The sequence below is a fragment of the Zootoca vivipara genome, chromosome 2, assembly GCF_965207765.1.
Source record: "Zootoca vivipara chromosome 2, rZooViv2.hap1.1, whole genome shotgun sequence".
NCBI lineage: Eukaryota > Metazoa > Chordata > Lepidosauria > Squamata > Lacertidae > Zootoca > Zootoca vivipara.
The window spans coordinates 119840881-119853890 of record NC_142584.1 but is presented as its reverse complement, the minus strand read 5'-3'; the positions used below and the strand labels follow the sequence as shown (position 1 = coordinate 119853890).

The window sequence follows — 13010 nt, the reverse complement described above, 5'->3', positions numbered from 1 at the left end:
GACGCCAGCGCTGCAGAGGGTTAGACTGGATGACCCGCGAGGTCCCTTCCAACGCAGCAAGTCTATGATCCTAATTGCACCGCGAGGACCAAACGGCTCAACGACGATCTCCCATCTCTGCTGCTTCAGCTCCAAAAGGGGGCATCTCTCCTCGCCTCTTCTATCGAAAAAGTCCCAGTCTGCGTTTTGCAGCCGCGGTGGACCTTAGCTTGGCATGGGGGGTGGCAGCAGGCAGAGAAAGAGGGGGGGCGGACTTCTGCATGCAAGACTCCTGGGATGCACCCCTCCCCTCCAGACCCCCCTACCACCTCCACCCCACACTCACCCGGGAGCGCAAACCCTCCTCACCTTCCCAAACAATGCCTGGGAGCGGAGGGGGTGCGAGCTGGAAGTGATCTGATGCAGGGGGAGATCACTCTAGGGGGGTCTTTAACCCCGCACCCCCAAAGGCGCAAGGGAATGAAGAGAAGGAGAGCCCCTCTGCGCCCCCAGCTGCAAAGTCCTCTTGCAAGCGCGGCTGTTTTCCGGGCTTTTGCAAAGGGATACCGGGGGTGGGTGGCTGGGTGGGGGGCGATGAGGAGGGAGGCCCTCTCTGTGTGGGTCCGCGGCGAGGAAGGGGTTAAAGCGAGCGAGGCTGGGTTCCTGGAGCGGCGTGCAAGGAGGAGGGGGGGTGGCACCACCGGAGGAAGGGAGGAGGAGCACAGAGCATCAAACGAGCCGCCTGGGATCTCCCCCCCCCTCCCCCGCAAAATAATCAGGGCGCTATTGCAGTAGGCAGCTGCTGACTCACTTTGCGGGCACGGAAGGGTTAACCCGAGCCCTGAGCTCAAGTTTCCCATGTGGGCGGGGCTTAGCAGCTTCCCTCCCTCTTCTCGCTGCCTTGTAGGAAGGAGGAGGCGAGGAAGCAGAACCAGGGAATGAAATCTCTCCAAAGGGAGATATTCTCCTGCCAAGTTCCTTTCTAAGTCCTTTTTCCTTGTTCGCGACAGCTCCTGAAACTCTTGTGAGTAGAAATATAATCTCCGCTTCAATCAATCACTCAATCAATCGATTGTTTGTGGGGGGGGGAATATGATCCAACAGCCCCTGCTGTCTCTTCCTCCAAGGGGGGGCACAGGGGGGGGCGCAAATGCAACTGAGGTTGGGGAGAGTTAACCTAAGTGGCTGCACAACCACCTCCTCAAAGGTCACCAGGCCCTGAAAGACAAAGAAAACAGGGTTGTCCTGGCGGAGAATGTAAGAATAATAATTTTTGAAGAGGGGTGGTGGAGGGAGGTTCTCTTGCAGGACCTGGAACTTCCTCCTTGACATGCAAAGCCTTTGAAGTGAGCAATTGGGAGGCAGCAATAATTCAGATTACCAGTTGCTGGAAATCACAGGAGGGGAGAGGACTCTTGTGCTCAGATCCCGCTTTCAAGATCCCCACAGGAATCTTGTTGTCCACTGGCCTGATCCATCGTATACTCAGTATACGAGTCCAGAAACTGAGATCTCGCGCCGAGGGTCTTTCTATGATTCTATTAAGCGGAGGCTTGACAGCCATCTGTCAGGAATGCTTTGATGGTGTTTCCTGCTTGGCAGGGGGTTGGACTGGATGACCCTTGTGGTCTCTTCCAACTCTATGATTCTATTCTATGGTAGTTCCCTCACTTCGAGAAGTGAGGTTGTAGGGGACCAGGCAGAGGGCCTTCTCTGTGGTGGCACCCACTCTGTGGAACGCCCTCCCACCAGATGTCAAGGAAAAAAACAACTATCTGATTTTTTAAAAGACATCTGAAGGCAGCGCTGTCTAGGGAAGTTTTTAAGGATTGATGTTTTATCGTTTTTAGTATTCCGTCGGGAGCTGCCCAGAGTGGCTGGGGAAATCCAGCCAGATGGATGGGGTATAAATAGTAAATTCTTCTTCTTCTTCTTCTTCTTCTTCTTCTTCTTCTTCTTCTTCTTCTTCTTCTTCTTCTTCTTCTTCTTCTTCTTCTTCGTCTCCCATGTCCAAGAAGTCCACTACACCACACTGCCTCCGCTGCTCCCCCATGTCTCTCGGCTGCTTATAAGTCTCTGCCGTCTTTTACAGGTCCCAGCCAGGGTCAACCCTTGCTCCTAGCAAAGCATCTTTCCCTTAGGTGTGAGCAAGAGGGGGGCTTGCAAACTTTGCCAGACATCGATTCCCTTCCCTCCAACGCCAATCAAATTCCGGCAGCCTTTGTTTTGGGAACAAAATTGTCCGTGGCGGAAGGCAATCCTTGGATTCCTTGGGGGAACTTTGGGAGATGGAAACGCCAGACTCAGCGGCTTCCTGGGGAGGAAAGGACCCCCATGTCACCCAGACTGGGAGTACTGGGGAGGTCTGGGAAAGGAACGTCCAGCAGATCCTGGGCGAGGGCAATGCCAGCTCAGACGTCCAGCGCCAACACTTCCGGGCGTTTTGCTACCAGGAGGCCGAGGGCCCCCGCGAGGTCTGCAGCCGCCTCCACCACCTTTACCGCCAGTGGCTGAAGCCAGAAAAGCACACCAAGGCCCAGATGCTGGACCTGGTGATCTTGGAGCAGTTCCTGACTATCCTCCCCCCGGAGATGGAGAGCTGGGTCAGGGAGTGCGGAGCAGAGACCAGTTCCCAGGCAGTGGCCCTGGCCGAAGGCTTCCTCCTGAGCCAGGTGGAAGAGAAGAGGCAGGAAGAAAAGGAGCAGGTGAGAGCGCTTTCTTTAAATCATTGGAGTTGGGAAGGAGCCAAATAGCAGGGTGGATAAAAATCAATGATAAAAAATCAGATTTTTTTATTTAAATCAGATTTTCAAATTAAAATCATTTTGGAGCAAAAATCTTTCTAAAGATAGTTTTCTATTTAAATTACATCATAGTCCAAAGGCTATTCATCAGGAAATAACGATTTTTTTTAAGTTTTGCATGTGTGCTAAAACTCAGTCTAAGTTTTTTTTAATTTTTTTTAACCACATCAGTTAACATGCCATAATGTTATTGTTTTAGTTAAATATAGTTTAATAGTTTAGTTAAATAAATTGTTTAAATTGTTATTAAGTGCAGCAGAAAAGTTGTCCAAATATAAACAGTTAACTTATTAAACATCACAATAATTTCATAATCATCTCTCTATGTATTTCTAATAGAATTAACCAAATAGGTAATTTTTGATATAACTGTAAAAACTATTCTGAAAATTTATTATTCCAAAAACGAAACCTTCACCTGGTTGTAAATATTAAGATTATACCAGCAAGAATGAGTCTTTTTGTAAAAAATAATAATGATTTAAATCAAGTCTTACTGACTAGTGATTTAAATCCATTTGATTTAAATCAAATCCACCCTGCCAAAGAGTCATCAGGCATAGGCAAACTCGGCCCTCCAGATGTTTTTGGCCTACAACTCCCATGATCCCTAGCTAACAGAACCAGTGGTCAGGGATGATGGGAATTGTGGTCCCAAAACATCTGGAGGGTTAAAATTGGGGATGCCTGATCTAATCCAACCCCCTGGAATTCTCCCCCCCCCCGCCCCATTAATCTGTTACAATAAAATAAAATAAAGTTTAATAACAGATGCCAAATGAAAAAAGGAGCAAATTTCCACACCAGAATCAAAATTTCCACACCAAAATCAAAGTACAGTATTACACTTTTTTATGCCGACAGTCCAGTGGAGTTTCCCCATCTGAAATCTCTTTCCCAGCTATTTTGGTATGAATTCATTGTAAGAGCTAAACTCCCCAAGGGGAGAATAGAATGTGCAAATGTTTGGTATGTCCCCCATGATGAAATCAGAGCTCCCCATTTTTATTTCAGATCCAGAGGCTGAAAAATGGGGGCCTTCCATTTTACGGGACAGAGAAGGTCCCGCCGGCCACCATGAGCAGGCAACTGTTCTGGAGAGCCGTTCCGGAGGGCAGTGGAATGGATGCTTCCCCTTCGCTGGGTGAGGAAGAATTGGGAGTGGGTTTTTGGTTTGATCACGGTCTCTTGGGTGTGTGTGTGTTATATGCCCAAACCGTCTTGCCTCCATGAGTAAATGGCAAATTCTGCTCTAGCTGAAGTTTATGAACTGTCTTCAGAACCATGTATAACGTAATCTAACCAATGAAATTGCCCGATTATAAAGAGTTAGCTTATTAAACCACACAATAATTTCATATCACTCTATGTATTTTTAATAGTATAAACAATTCAGTAATTTTTGATATAACTGTAAAAACTGCTCTGGAAATGTATTATTCCAAAAACAAAACCTTCTTCTGGTTGTAAATATTAATATTATACCAGGAAGAATGAGTGGGTTTTTTAAAAAAAAGATTTAAATCAAGTCTTGTCTTACTGATTAGTGATTTAAATCGTGATTTAAATTGATTTGGTTTAAATCAAATCCACCCTGATCCCCAAGTATACCCAGGCAGTTTGGGCTGCGACCCAGGGCAGGTGGCAGGAGAAGAATCCCTCCTTCTTCCTTTTCTTTTGCTCATAGGCAGCCAAACTCCTCTGCCAGATCACCCCAGCCTTTCCTTACTGTGTGACAAAGAAGAAAAGGTGTTCTTTCAGTTGCCTGGTCAGGTAGGAGATGGAAAAACCTGGGATCTGGGAAGTGGTGTTAGCTGGTACTTGAAAGGATCTGCTCCTTGATCCCTTTCCAAGGATCTCCACTTCCTTCAGAGAATTGCACAAGAGTCATATGATAAGACACGAAGAAGTAGTGTACATTACAAAAAGGGCTGGGGGGGGGGGAATTGTTAGTGTAGCTAACCAGACCTTAAACTAATATGGTATTTATACAAATGAATCTTCAATCCAACCGTTAAAGGGAGCTGGATTTTAATTTTTTCCAGTTCATCAACACCAGCCTTTTTGTGGCAGTGAGAGCGAGGAGTCTGTTCATATTGCCCCTTTTTTAGATTCCATGTGTTGGGTATATCACTCAAAATGACATTTTCCTGTACAGTCATGTCGATTATCTCTATTACCTTCTGACAAATGTTTTTCAACGTAGGACATTGTAAAGGTAAAGTTACCCCTGACCATTATCTCATCTCGCTCTATAGGCCAAGGGAGCCGGCGTTTGTCCGCAGACAGCTTCTGGGTCATGTGGCCAGCAGGACTAAGATGCTTCTGGCGAACCAGAGTAGTGTATGGAAAGACCGTTTACTTTCCCGCCGGAGCGGTACCTATTTATCTACTTGCACTTGATGTGCTTTTGACTTGGTAGGTGGGCAGAAGCTGGGACCGAACAATGGGAGCTCACCCCGTCAGGGCCGTCTTAAGCATGCCTGGCGCCCTGGCGCGACGGATCCCTCCGGCAGCCCCCCGCCCCGTTTACTGGTGCGACGGGCGGGCGCAGTGCGGCTGCCGCCTGCAGGGCCGGCACCCTGCGCCATCCAGCCTGGCCGCCCCCTGTTGCGATGCCCCTGTGCATGGCGGAGGCGGCCCCAGGCCCGCGTGCCTCTGGAGAGCGGCCTGAACAGCTGAGAGGCGCGCCTAGGGCTGCATCTGGGGCGGCCTCTGCTGCGCTTCTCAGCGGGCGCAGCGCCGCCCTTGGAAGCCTGGCGCCCTGGTGCCCCGTGCCACCGGACCCGGGCCTAGAGACGGCCCTGCACCCCGTGCGCGGGGATTCGAACTGCCGACCTTCTGATTGGCAAGCCCAAGGCTCTGTGGTTTAGACCACAGCGCCACCCGCGTCCCTTAGGACATTGTATAAACATATGTTTTAGAGAAGCTTAATCCCTGTCACATCTCCAGCAACTAGCTGTCTTAGATAGTCCTTTCATAAATGAGCAGACTGGAGTCGAGTAAGTTCTAAATATTATTATTTGCATGAGTCTTAATTCGAGGCCCAGAGACACCCTGGTTATAGAACTTACCGTGTGTTTCCCACAGTCACCCCACATTTTTCTCAGTTCTGTGTTCAGAGAGAAGTGCTCTCTCTCTCTCTCTCTCTCTCTCTGTGTGTGTGTGAAGGTGCAAACAAACCACTGAACAGGAATGTTATAAGAAAGAGAGGAGACCAAGAAGTCCTTGCTTCGAGAGAGATTTGAGTAAGAGTCACAGAGAGAGACTCAAGAGCAAACTGTTGGGCTTTAAGAACTGTTTAGAAGCTTAGAGATACCATCTCATTTTATACATGAAAGAAAGCACCAGGGTGGCGCTGTGGTGAACCACTGAGCCTCTTGGGCTTGCTGATTGGAAGGTCGGTGGTTCGAATCCCCGCAACGGGGTGAGCTCCCGTTGCTCTGTCTCAGCTCCTGCCAACCTAGGAGTTCGAAAACAGGAAGGAAGGTAAACGGCAGGAAGGTAAACGGCATTTCCATGCACTCTGGCACTTGTCACGGTCCTACCTGTGCCAGTAGCAGTTTGGTCATGCTGGCCACATGACCTGGAAAACTGTCTGTGGACGAATGCCAACTCCCTCGGCCTGAAAGCGAGATGAGCACTGCAACACCATAGTCGCCTTTGACTGGACTTAACCACCCGGGGGGCCTTTACTTTTACCTATATGAAACAAAATAAAAAAAAATCCTTCCAGTAGCACCTTAGAGACCAAATAAGTTTGTCATTGATATGAGCTTTCATACCAATGACAAACTTAGCTGGTCTCTAAGGTGCTACTGGAAGGAATTTTTTTATTTTGTTTTGACTACGTCAGAACAACACGGCTACCTACCTGTAATTTTACCTATACGTGAAACATGGAACATATATTACTACGTGTGTGGAGGCAACATTCAGTGAATACTTTTAAACCTCCATATTGGAGGTTGACCCTCAGTCATGGAAGCTTAAGTTGAGATTCCTGGACTAGAGGACCCCTTGGGGAGGTCCCATTCAACTCTACAATTCTATGAGGCCATGATTCTACGATGTGCTCTTATTGCTTCACTGGAGTTCTGCCCGCAGAAACCCAGCAACCCAACAGGTCATTGAGTCATGCAATGCCAGAATCACAGTTCTCTTTACGTCAGTCTTGAGGAGCAAATATTTTCTAACCCTTTTTTTCTCCCCAGGACCCACTGACTTTTGAGGAGGTGGCTGTGTTTTTCACGGAGGAGGAGTGGGCTCTGCTGGATCCAGGCCAAAGGGCCCTGCAGTGGGAGGTCACGGTGGAGAATTATGGGAACTTGGTCTCTCTGGGTAAGGACCCCCTCTTCCCTTGTTAAAAGAAACTGTGCAGTGCAGAGATGGTCAACAGTTGACAGGCTATCCCGGACCAGAAGCTCATAGAAAGTCTTCTGTAGCATCCTTTGGTGTTTGCTTGCCCTCTTCGTTACCAGAATTTGAGTTCCTTTTTGTTATCTTCATTTGGGCAAGACTTCAGTTTTTTGAAGGAAGCTTCTTTGACTGCTGACTAACCATATCAAGTGTCCTCTCGGGTTTCTGAGAGGGATACCCCCAGTCTAGGAACCTCTTTTTAAAATTTCTCCCAACAACAGCAAGTGGGAGGTGGAGCTGTCCTGAGACTGTAGCATATACAGAAGCCAACCTCAGATTTAGCAGGGCTTGGGGAGAAGGAAGGGGAGATGCTCGAAAACGATAGAATCGGAGAAGCAGGGAACTGGGCTCGATCCATAACGAGAATCTGCTTCCGCCTTGCAATTGAAATGCATTTTCTTTTTCTCCCTGCCCCAAAACAGGTAATGTGCAGAATAATGTTAATAATGGTGAGACATCTATAGCAACATCAGAGAATGAAGCATGGAAAGAGATGTTTGCCAGTCAACAAGCACCCCAAAAGTCAATGAATGGGGAAGAGAAATCCTCCACAACTCAGGTCATTGATGTCTGTGTACCCCTGAATTCACAAGATCACAAAGGAAACAGCAGGAATACATGTCCAGTACGTGGTAATATAAGTTACAGCATCCACACAGAGGAGAAAGCATATAAATGTTTAGAATGTGGAAAGAGCTTCAGTCGCGGTGGGGATCTAAATGTGCACCAAAGAACTCACACAGGGGAGAAACCATTTACATGCATGGAGTGTGGAAAGAGCTTCAGTCGACGTGACCATCTTACTTCGCATCAGAGAACCCACACAGGGGAGAAACCGTTTCAATGTACGGTGTGCGAAAAGCGTTTCAAACACGGTAAAAGCCTTACTGCACATCAAAGAACACACACATGGGATAAATCGTTTATATGCATTGAGTGTGGGAAAAGCTTCCATGAGAGTAGTGACCTTACTGAACACCAGAGAACCCACACAGGAGTGAAACCTTACAAATGTATGGAGTGTGGAAAGAGCTTTAGCCAGAGCGGAGGCCTTGCTGCACATCAAAGAACGCACATCTGGGCAAAACCGTTTAAATGCATGGAGTGTGGCAAGAGCTTCCATAGGAACTGTGACCTTACTGTGCATCAGAGAACCCACACAGGAGTGAAACCTCACAAGTGCGTGGAGTGTGGAAAGAGCTTTTGCCAGAGCGGAGGCCTTGCTGCACATCAAAGAACCCACACAGGGGAAAAACCCTTTAAATGTTTGGAGTGTGGAAAGAGCTTTAGTCGCAATTACCACCTTACTTTACACAAAAGAACCCACACCAAGGAGAAACCATATCAATGTACAGCGTGTGGAGAAAGCTTTAGTGGGAGTGATGGCCTGACTGCGCATCTGAGAACCCACGCTGTGGATAAACCCTCCAAGGGAATGTGAAAAAAGCTGTAGTGGGAGCAGTAAACTTACTTCATAAAAGAGAATTCTTTGCTGTGTGTGTGTTTTCCCCTTAAACTGGGGGTTAAATTGGATGCTGTGGCCTGTGGTGGCAGCTCCAGGTTTGAATCCAAAGGAAGTCAAAACTGAGTAGGAGAGGCAGGCCATTTTGACGCTCACGACCCAGCCAAGGCATGTGGCCCCAATCCACAGGTTTCGCCTCCTTCATCAAATCTATCTTTTCGGTGTGGTGACCTCACCTGATTTGAATGATTTGCCTAAAACCCTTTATGTGTTGATGCAAAAACAACAACTGGGGCTCACTTGAGATCAAGTCCCTTAACCCGAGTTCCTTAAAGCAGAGTTGACTATTAAGCCTTTGATTGTTTATTTGTCATGACAAATATTCAACCTCTCTCAAAAGCAAAGAAGGGAGAACCTCGTGACAAGGGGTGTTCTGCCTTTTAAAGGTTTACAGTTCCCGCGAAAGAGCGAGAAATCATGCCCCACAAACGCCAGTGATACATAGGTAATTAGGAGGGGTTTCAATATGTCAATCAGAACATTTGGGAATTGTGGGTCTTTTTTTATTTATTAAAAAAATTAATGATACTTTTCAGATATATACATTTCACTGAATAATTTTGACATTTTAAAACTTGACTTCCTTCTCCCTCTTTCTGCGGTTCCTTCAATTTATTTTTAATATCTTCTACATATCCAAATTCACTTAAGTTACTAATTTGTTTATCTTCTTTAAATATATACTCTTATGTAACTGCAGGTTATTACAATAACTCTGCCAGTGTTTTTATCTGTTTACAATTTATATGTAAATATTCAATAAACCATTTCTGCTCTTTTATAAAAAGTTTGTTATCTTGATTTCTTATTCTTCCGGTAAGTTTTGCCATCTCTGTTTATTCCATACGTTTTTGTGTCCATTCTTCCTTTGCTGGGGCCTCTTCTTCTTTCCATTTTTGGGCAAGTAACATTCTTGCCACTGTAGTTGCATACATGAATAAGTTTCTATACAATTTAGGTAGTTTTGTCCCTATAATTCCCAAGAGAAAGGCTTCCGGGTTGTTGTTTTTACAAATGTTATTTTGAACATCTTTTTCATTTCAGGGACTTGTGGGTGTTACACAGGCATCCCCAAACTTTGGCCCTCCAGATGTTTTGGACTACAATTCCCATCATCCCTGACCACTGGTCCTGTTAGCTAGGGATCATGGGAGTTGTAGGCCAAAACATCTGGAGGGCCGCAGTTTGGGGATGCCTGATCAAGATGAAGATGGGTAAAGGGATTGAATGGGACTCGTTTTCTACTCTGAACACTGGGAGTGTTCACTTGTCTGCTTACAGTCAGTGTAGATGGTACTGAGCTATGTGGAATGATGGCCTGACTCTGTACGAGGCAACTTCCTATGTTCCTGTGTGTGCCCTAGTAGGCTGTACTACTTTATGTGCTTAGAACAGCTTCCCAAAATAATTTATTATTTATATCCCGCCCATCTGGTTGGGTTTCCCCAGCCACTCTGGGCGGCTTCCAACAGAAATATTAAAATACACTAATTTCTTAAAGATTAAAACCTTTGAACCAAAGCTCACGATTTGAAAAAGAACTTTTACAAAACAAAGAAAAACACCTCTCTAAAATGTATAATTTGTTATTAGAGTGGGAAACAAAATATCAGCTTGTCAAAGCTTCTATGACACACTGGGCAATAGATAGAGGACATAATATAGATTTTAATTTATGGGGAAAACTTTGGAAGAACGATTTGAAGTTCACATCATGTGAGGTATAATCTTGATATCCACCGTGGAGTGTATTAATGGGTGATCTGTCCTGCACTCGTTGGCACTCGTCAAAGCTCTGGTAAGGAGCACATCACGGCGATCTTCAGCTTGGACAATTACATAGTCTAAGAGGTGCCAGTGGTTTGACCAAGGGTGCCTCCATGATGTTTTAAATTAAATTTTTTGTTGAAAGAGTGCATTGGTAATAACAAGGTTGTGCGCTGCACATATCGTCAAAAGAAAGATTCCAACGTGGCTGGTTCTTGAAGCTCTGCTTCACAAGAACGATGGGAAACGTTGCAGCTCTCTTGCGGCGATGGTAGTTCTACATTCGGGACGCTCATTATCTGTGTTATCCGACAAAGTCCATATATTCCATGTTCCAAAGTTCAATCGTCTTTTACGACTGCTGGGTGGTGACCTCACTGGGCGTGTTAATCCAGTCAGGTAAAAAGGGAGGCAGACTATGTTTAGGGCACCTTTTCTAGCCCCTCCCCTTTTGGCATGATTGTAGATCATGCCATGCTGGTGGCAGATATATTGTATTCTTCCACTTTGAACTGGCTGCTTGGGGCTTTTCATTGAAAGTTGCTGAGGTACTTTGCAACCTCTTTAAAAGCTCTAGTTACAGGTAGGTAGCTGTGTTGGTTTGACGTAGTCGAAACAAAATTAAAAAATTCCTTCCAGCAGCACCTTAAAGACCAACTAAGTTTTTATTTTGGTATGAGCTTTCGTGTGCATGCACACTTCTTCAGATACCTTCTTTAAAAGCTGACAGTCTAGCCGATGAGCCTAATACGGTAGCGGAGCTCACCCATGTTTGATTTGAGTTTCTTCATTGCAGAAGATTAAGAGTCTGGAACAGACCTTGGACCCTATCCAGAGAATGATGTTTGATACTTACACCATTCTAAGGTGTTTTTGTTAGCACCTGTCTCTCACATGGAGGCAATGAAAGAGTATTTTATCCCTATTTGCATTTTATCTTCACATGCACCCTGAGACCTGGGTCAAGCTGAGCGATGACAACATACCCAAGTCCACCCAGTAGATTTTACCTTGGTCTTCCAAACTTTAGCCTGGCACTCAAACCACTACGTCGCACTGGAAAAGCTGCATAATGTACACCAGGCACCCCCAAACTTCGGCCCTCCAGATTTTTGGACTACAATTCCCATCATCCCTGACCACTGGTCCTGTTAGCTAGGGATCATGGGAGTTGTAGGCCAAAACATCTGGAGGGCAACAGTTTGGGGATGCCTGATGTACACCAACGAATTGTATTAATCATGAAATTTAAAGTAATCATGAAATTGTATTAATCATGGATTTGTTATTATTCATTACTTTTGTTGTGTGATTATGGCAAAAGAATTATTATTACTGTGACTCGACAGCATAAATTATGATCAACTTAATACTTAAATGCTTGCACATAGAATATTTCAGGGCCATATCATTAGGCCAACGAGGCAGGTGCTTATTACACCGACCTCAGAGAGGCCCCAGCGCTGACCCTTATCCATAGAATCATAGAGCTGGAAGAGACGACAAGGGCCATCCAGTCCAACCCCCTGCCAAGCAGGAAACACCATCAAAGCATTCTTGACATATGCCTGTCAAGCCTCTGCTTAAAGACCTCCCAAGAAGGAGACTCCACCACACTCCTTGGTAGCAAATTCCACTGCCGAACAGCTCTTACTGTCAGGAAGTCCTTCCTAATGTTTAGGTGGAATCTTCTTTCTTGAAGTTTGAATCCATTGCTCCGTGTCCGCTTCTCTGGAGCAGCAGAAAACAACCTTTCACCCTCTTCTATATGACATCCTTTTATATATTTGAACATGGCTATCATATCACCCCTTAACCTTCTCTTCTCCAGCCCTCACAGATATCAGGGATTTGGAGGTGCCAATATCTGTAGTTGCCCATTCAAGGAAGAGGACCATTCATCTCTTCCTGTACCTGGAAAACTCACTGACAGCACCCAGACACTTACAGCAGCAGGGGGAGGGCCTCAGGAAATCTTCCATGGTTCAAGAAGAGGCAAAAAAAAAGGTTGATGGGCTTTGCCAGTCAAATGGCATGTTCATGCCTCTACATGTGATATACCTACCCCAAATATTTTGATAGATATTGCTAATATTGCAAGCCCTGTGTGCCAGAAGGTGAGGTAGAGAGGAGGTAAAAGTTAAGCTCCCCCAAAGCCTTTTCCCATCTTCATTGGCCCATTTTTACATCCAAACCTTCACCCATATTGCCCAGCACACACTAAAGCTATTTCCACACTCCATACATTTAAATCACGGGTGTCAAACACAAGGCCCGGGGGCCAAATCCGGCCCGCCAGACCTCGTCATGTGGCCCGCCGAGCGCCCCAGCCAGCGGGACCCAGCAGCGGGACCTTGCTGCTGAAGCGCCGCACCGACAAAGCGCCGACAAACAGCTGGGGCCGGGGGGGTAGAAAGGCGGCCGGAGCAGCGCCGCATGGAGTCCCGAGCCTCTGCAACGCAGCAGTGCTCTGTAGCACTTTGAATCCTCCTCCTGCCACGGCTCGGCGCCTGGAAATG

General features: G+C 46.3%; 3 protein-coding genes across 3 annotated transcripts in view; 1 reads left to right on the top strand and 2 right to left on the bottom strand.

Annotated features, from left to right (window-relative positions):
• LOC132591242 (uncharacterized) overlaps positions 1 to 13010 on the bottom strand; it is an 80269-nt gene that overhangs the window by 56507 nt on the left and 10752 nt on the right.
• LOC148687217 (uncharacterized) overlaps positions 1 to 13010 on the bottom strand; it is a 36792-nt gene that overhangs the window by 13052 nt on the left and 10730 nt on the right. The window lies entirely within an intron of this gene.
• Positions 1143 to 13010, top strand: part of LOC118081505 (uncharacterized) — a 29996-nt gene continuing 18128 nt past the window's right edge. Inside the window, 5 exon segments of the mRNA XM_088662565.1 lie at positions 1143 to 2684; positions 3798 to 3927; positions 4471 to 4556; positions 6998 to 7124; positions 7625 to 8639. Coding sequence (XP_088518691.1) covers positions 2268 to 2684; positions 3798 to 3927; positions 4471 to 4556; positions 6998 to 7124; positions 7625 to 8639 — 1775 coding nt within the window. The 5' untranslated portion in view covers positions 1143 to 2267.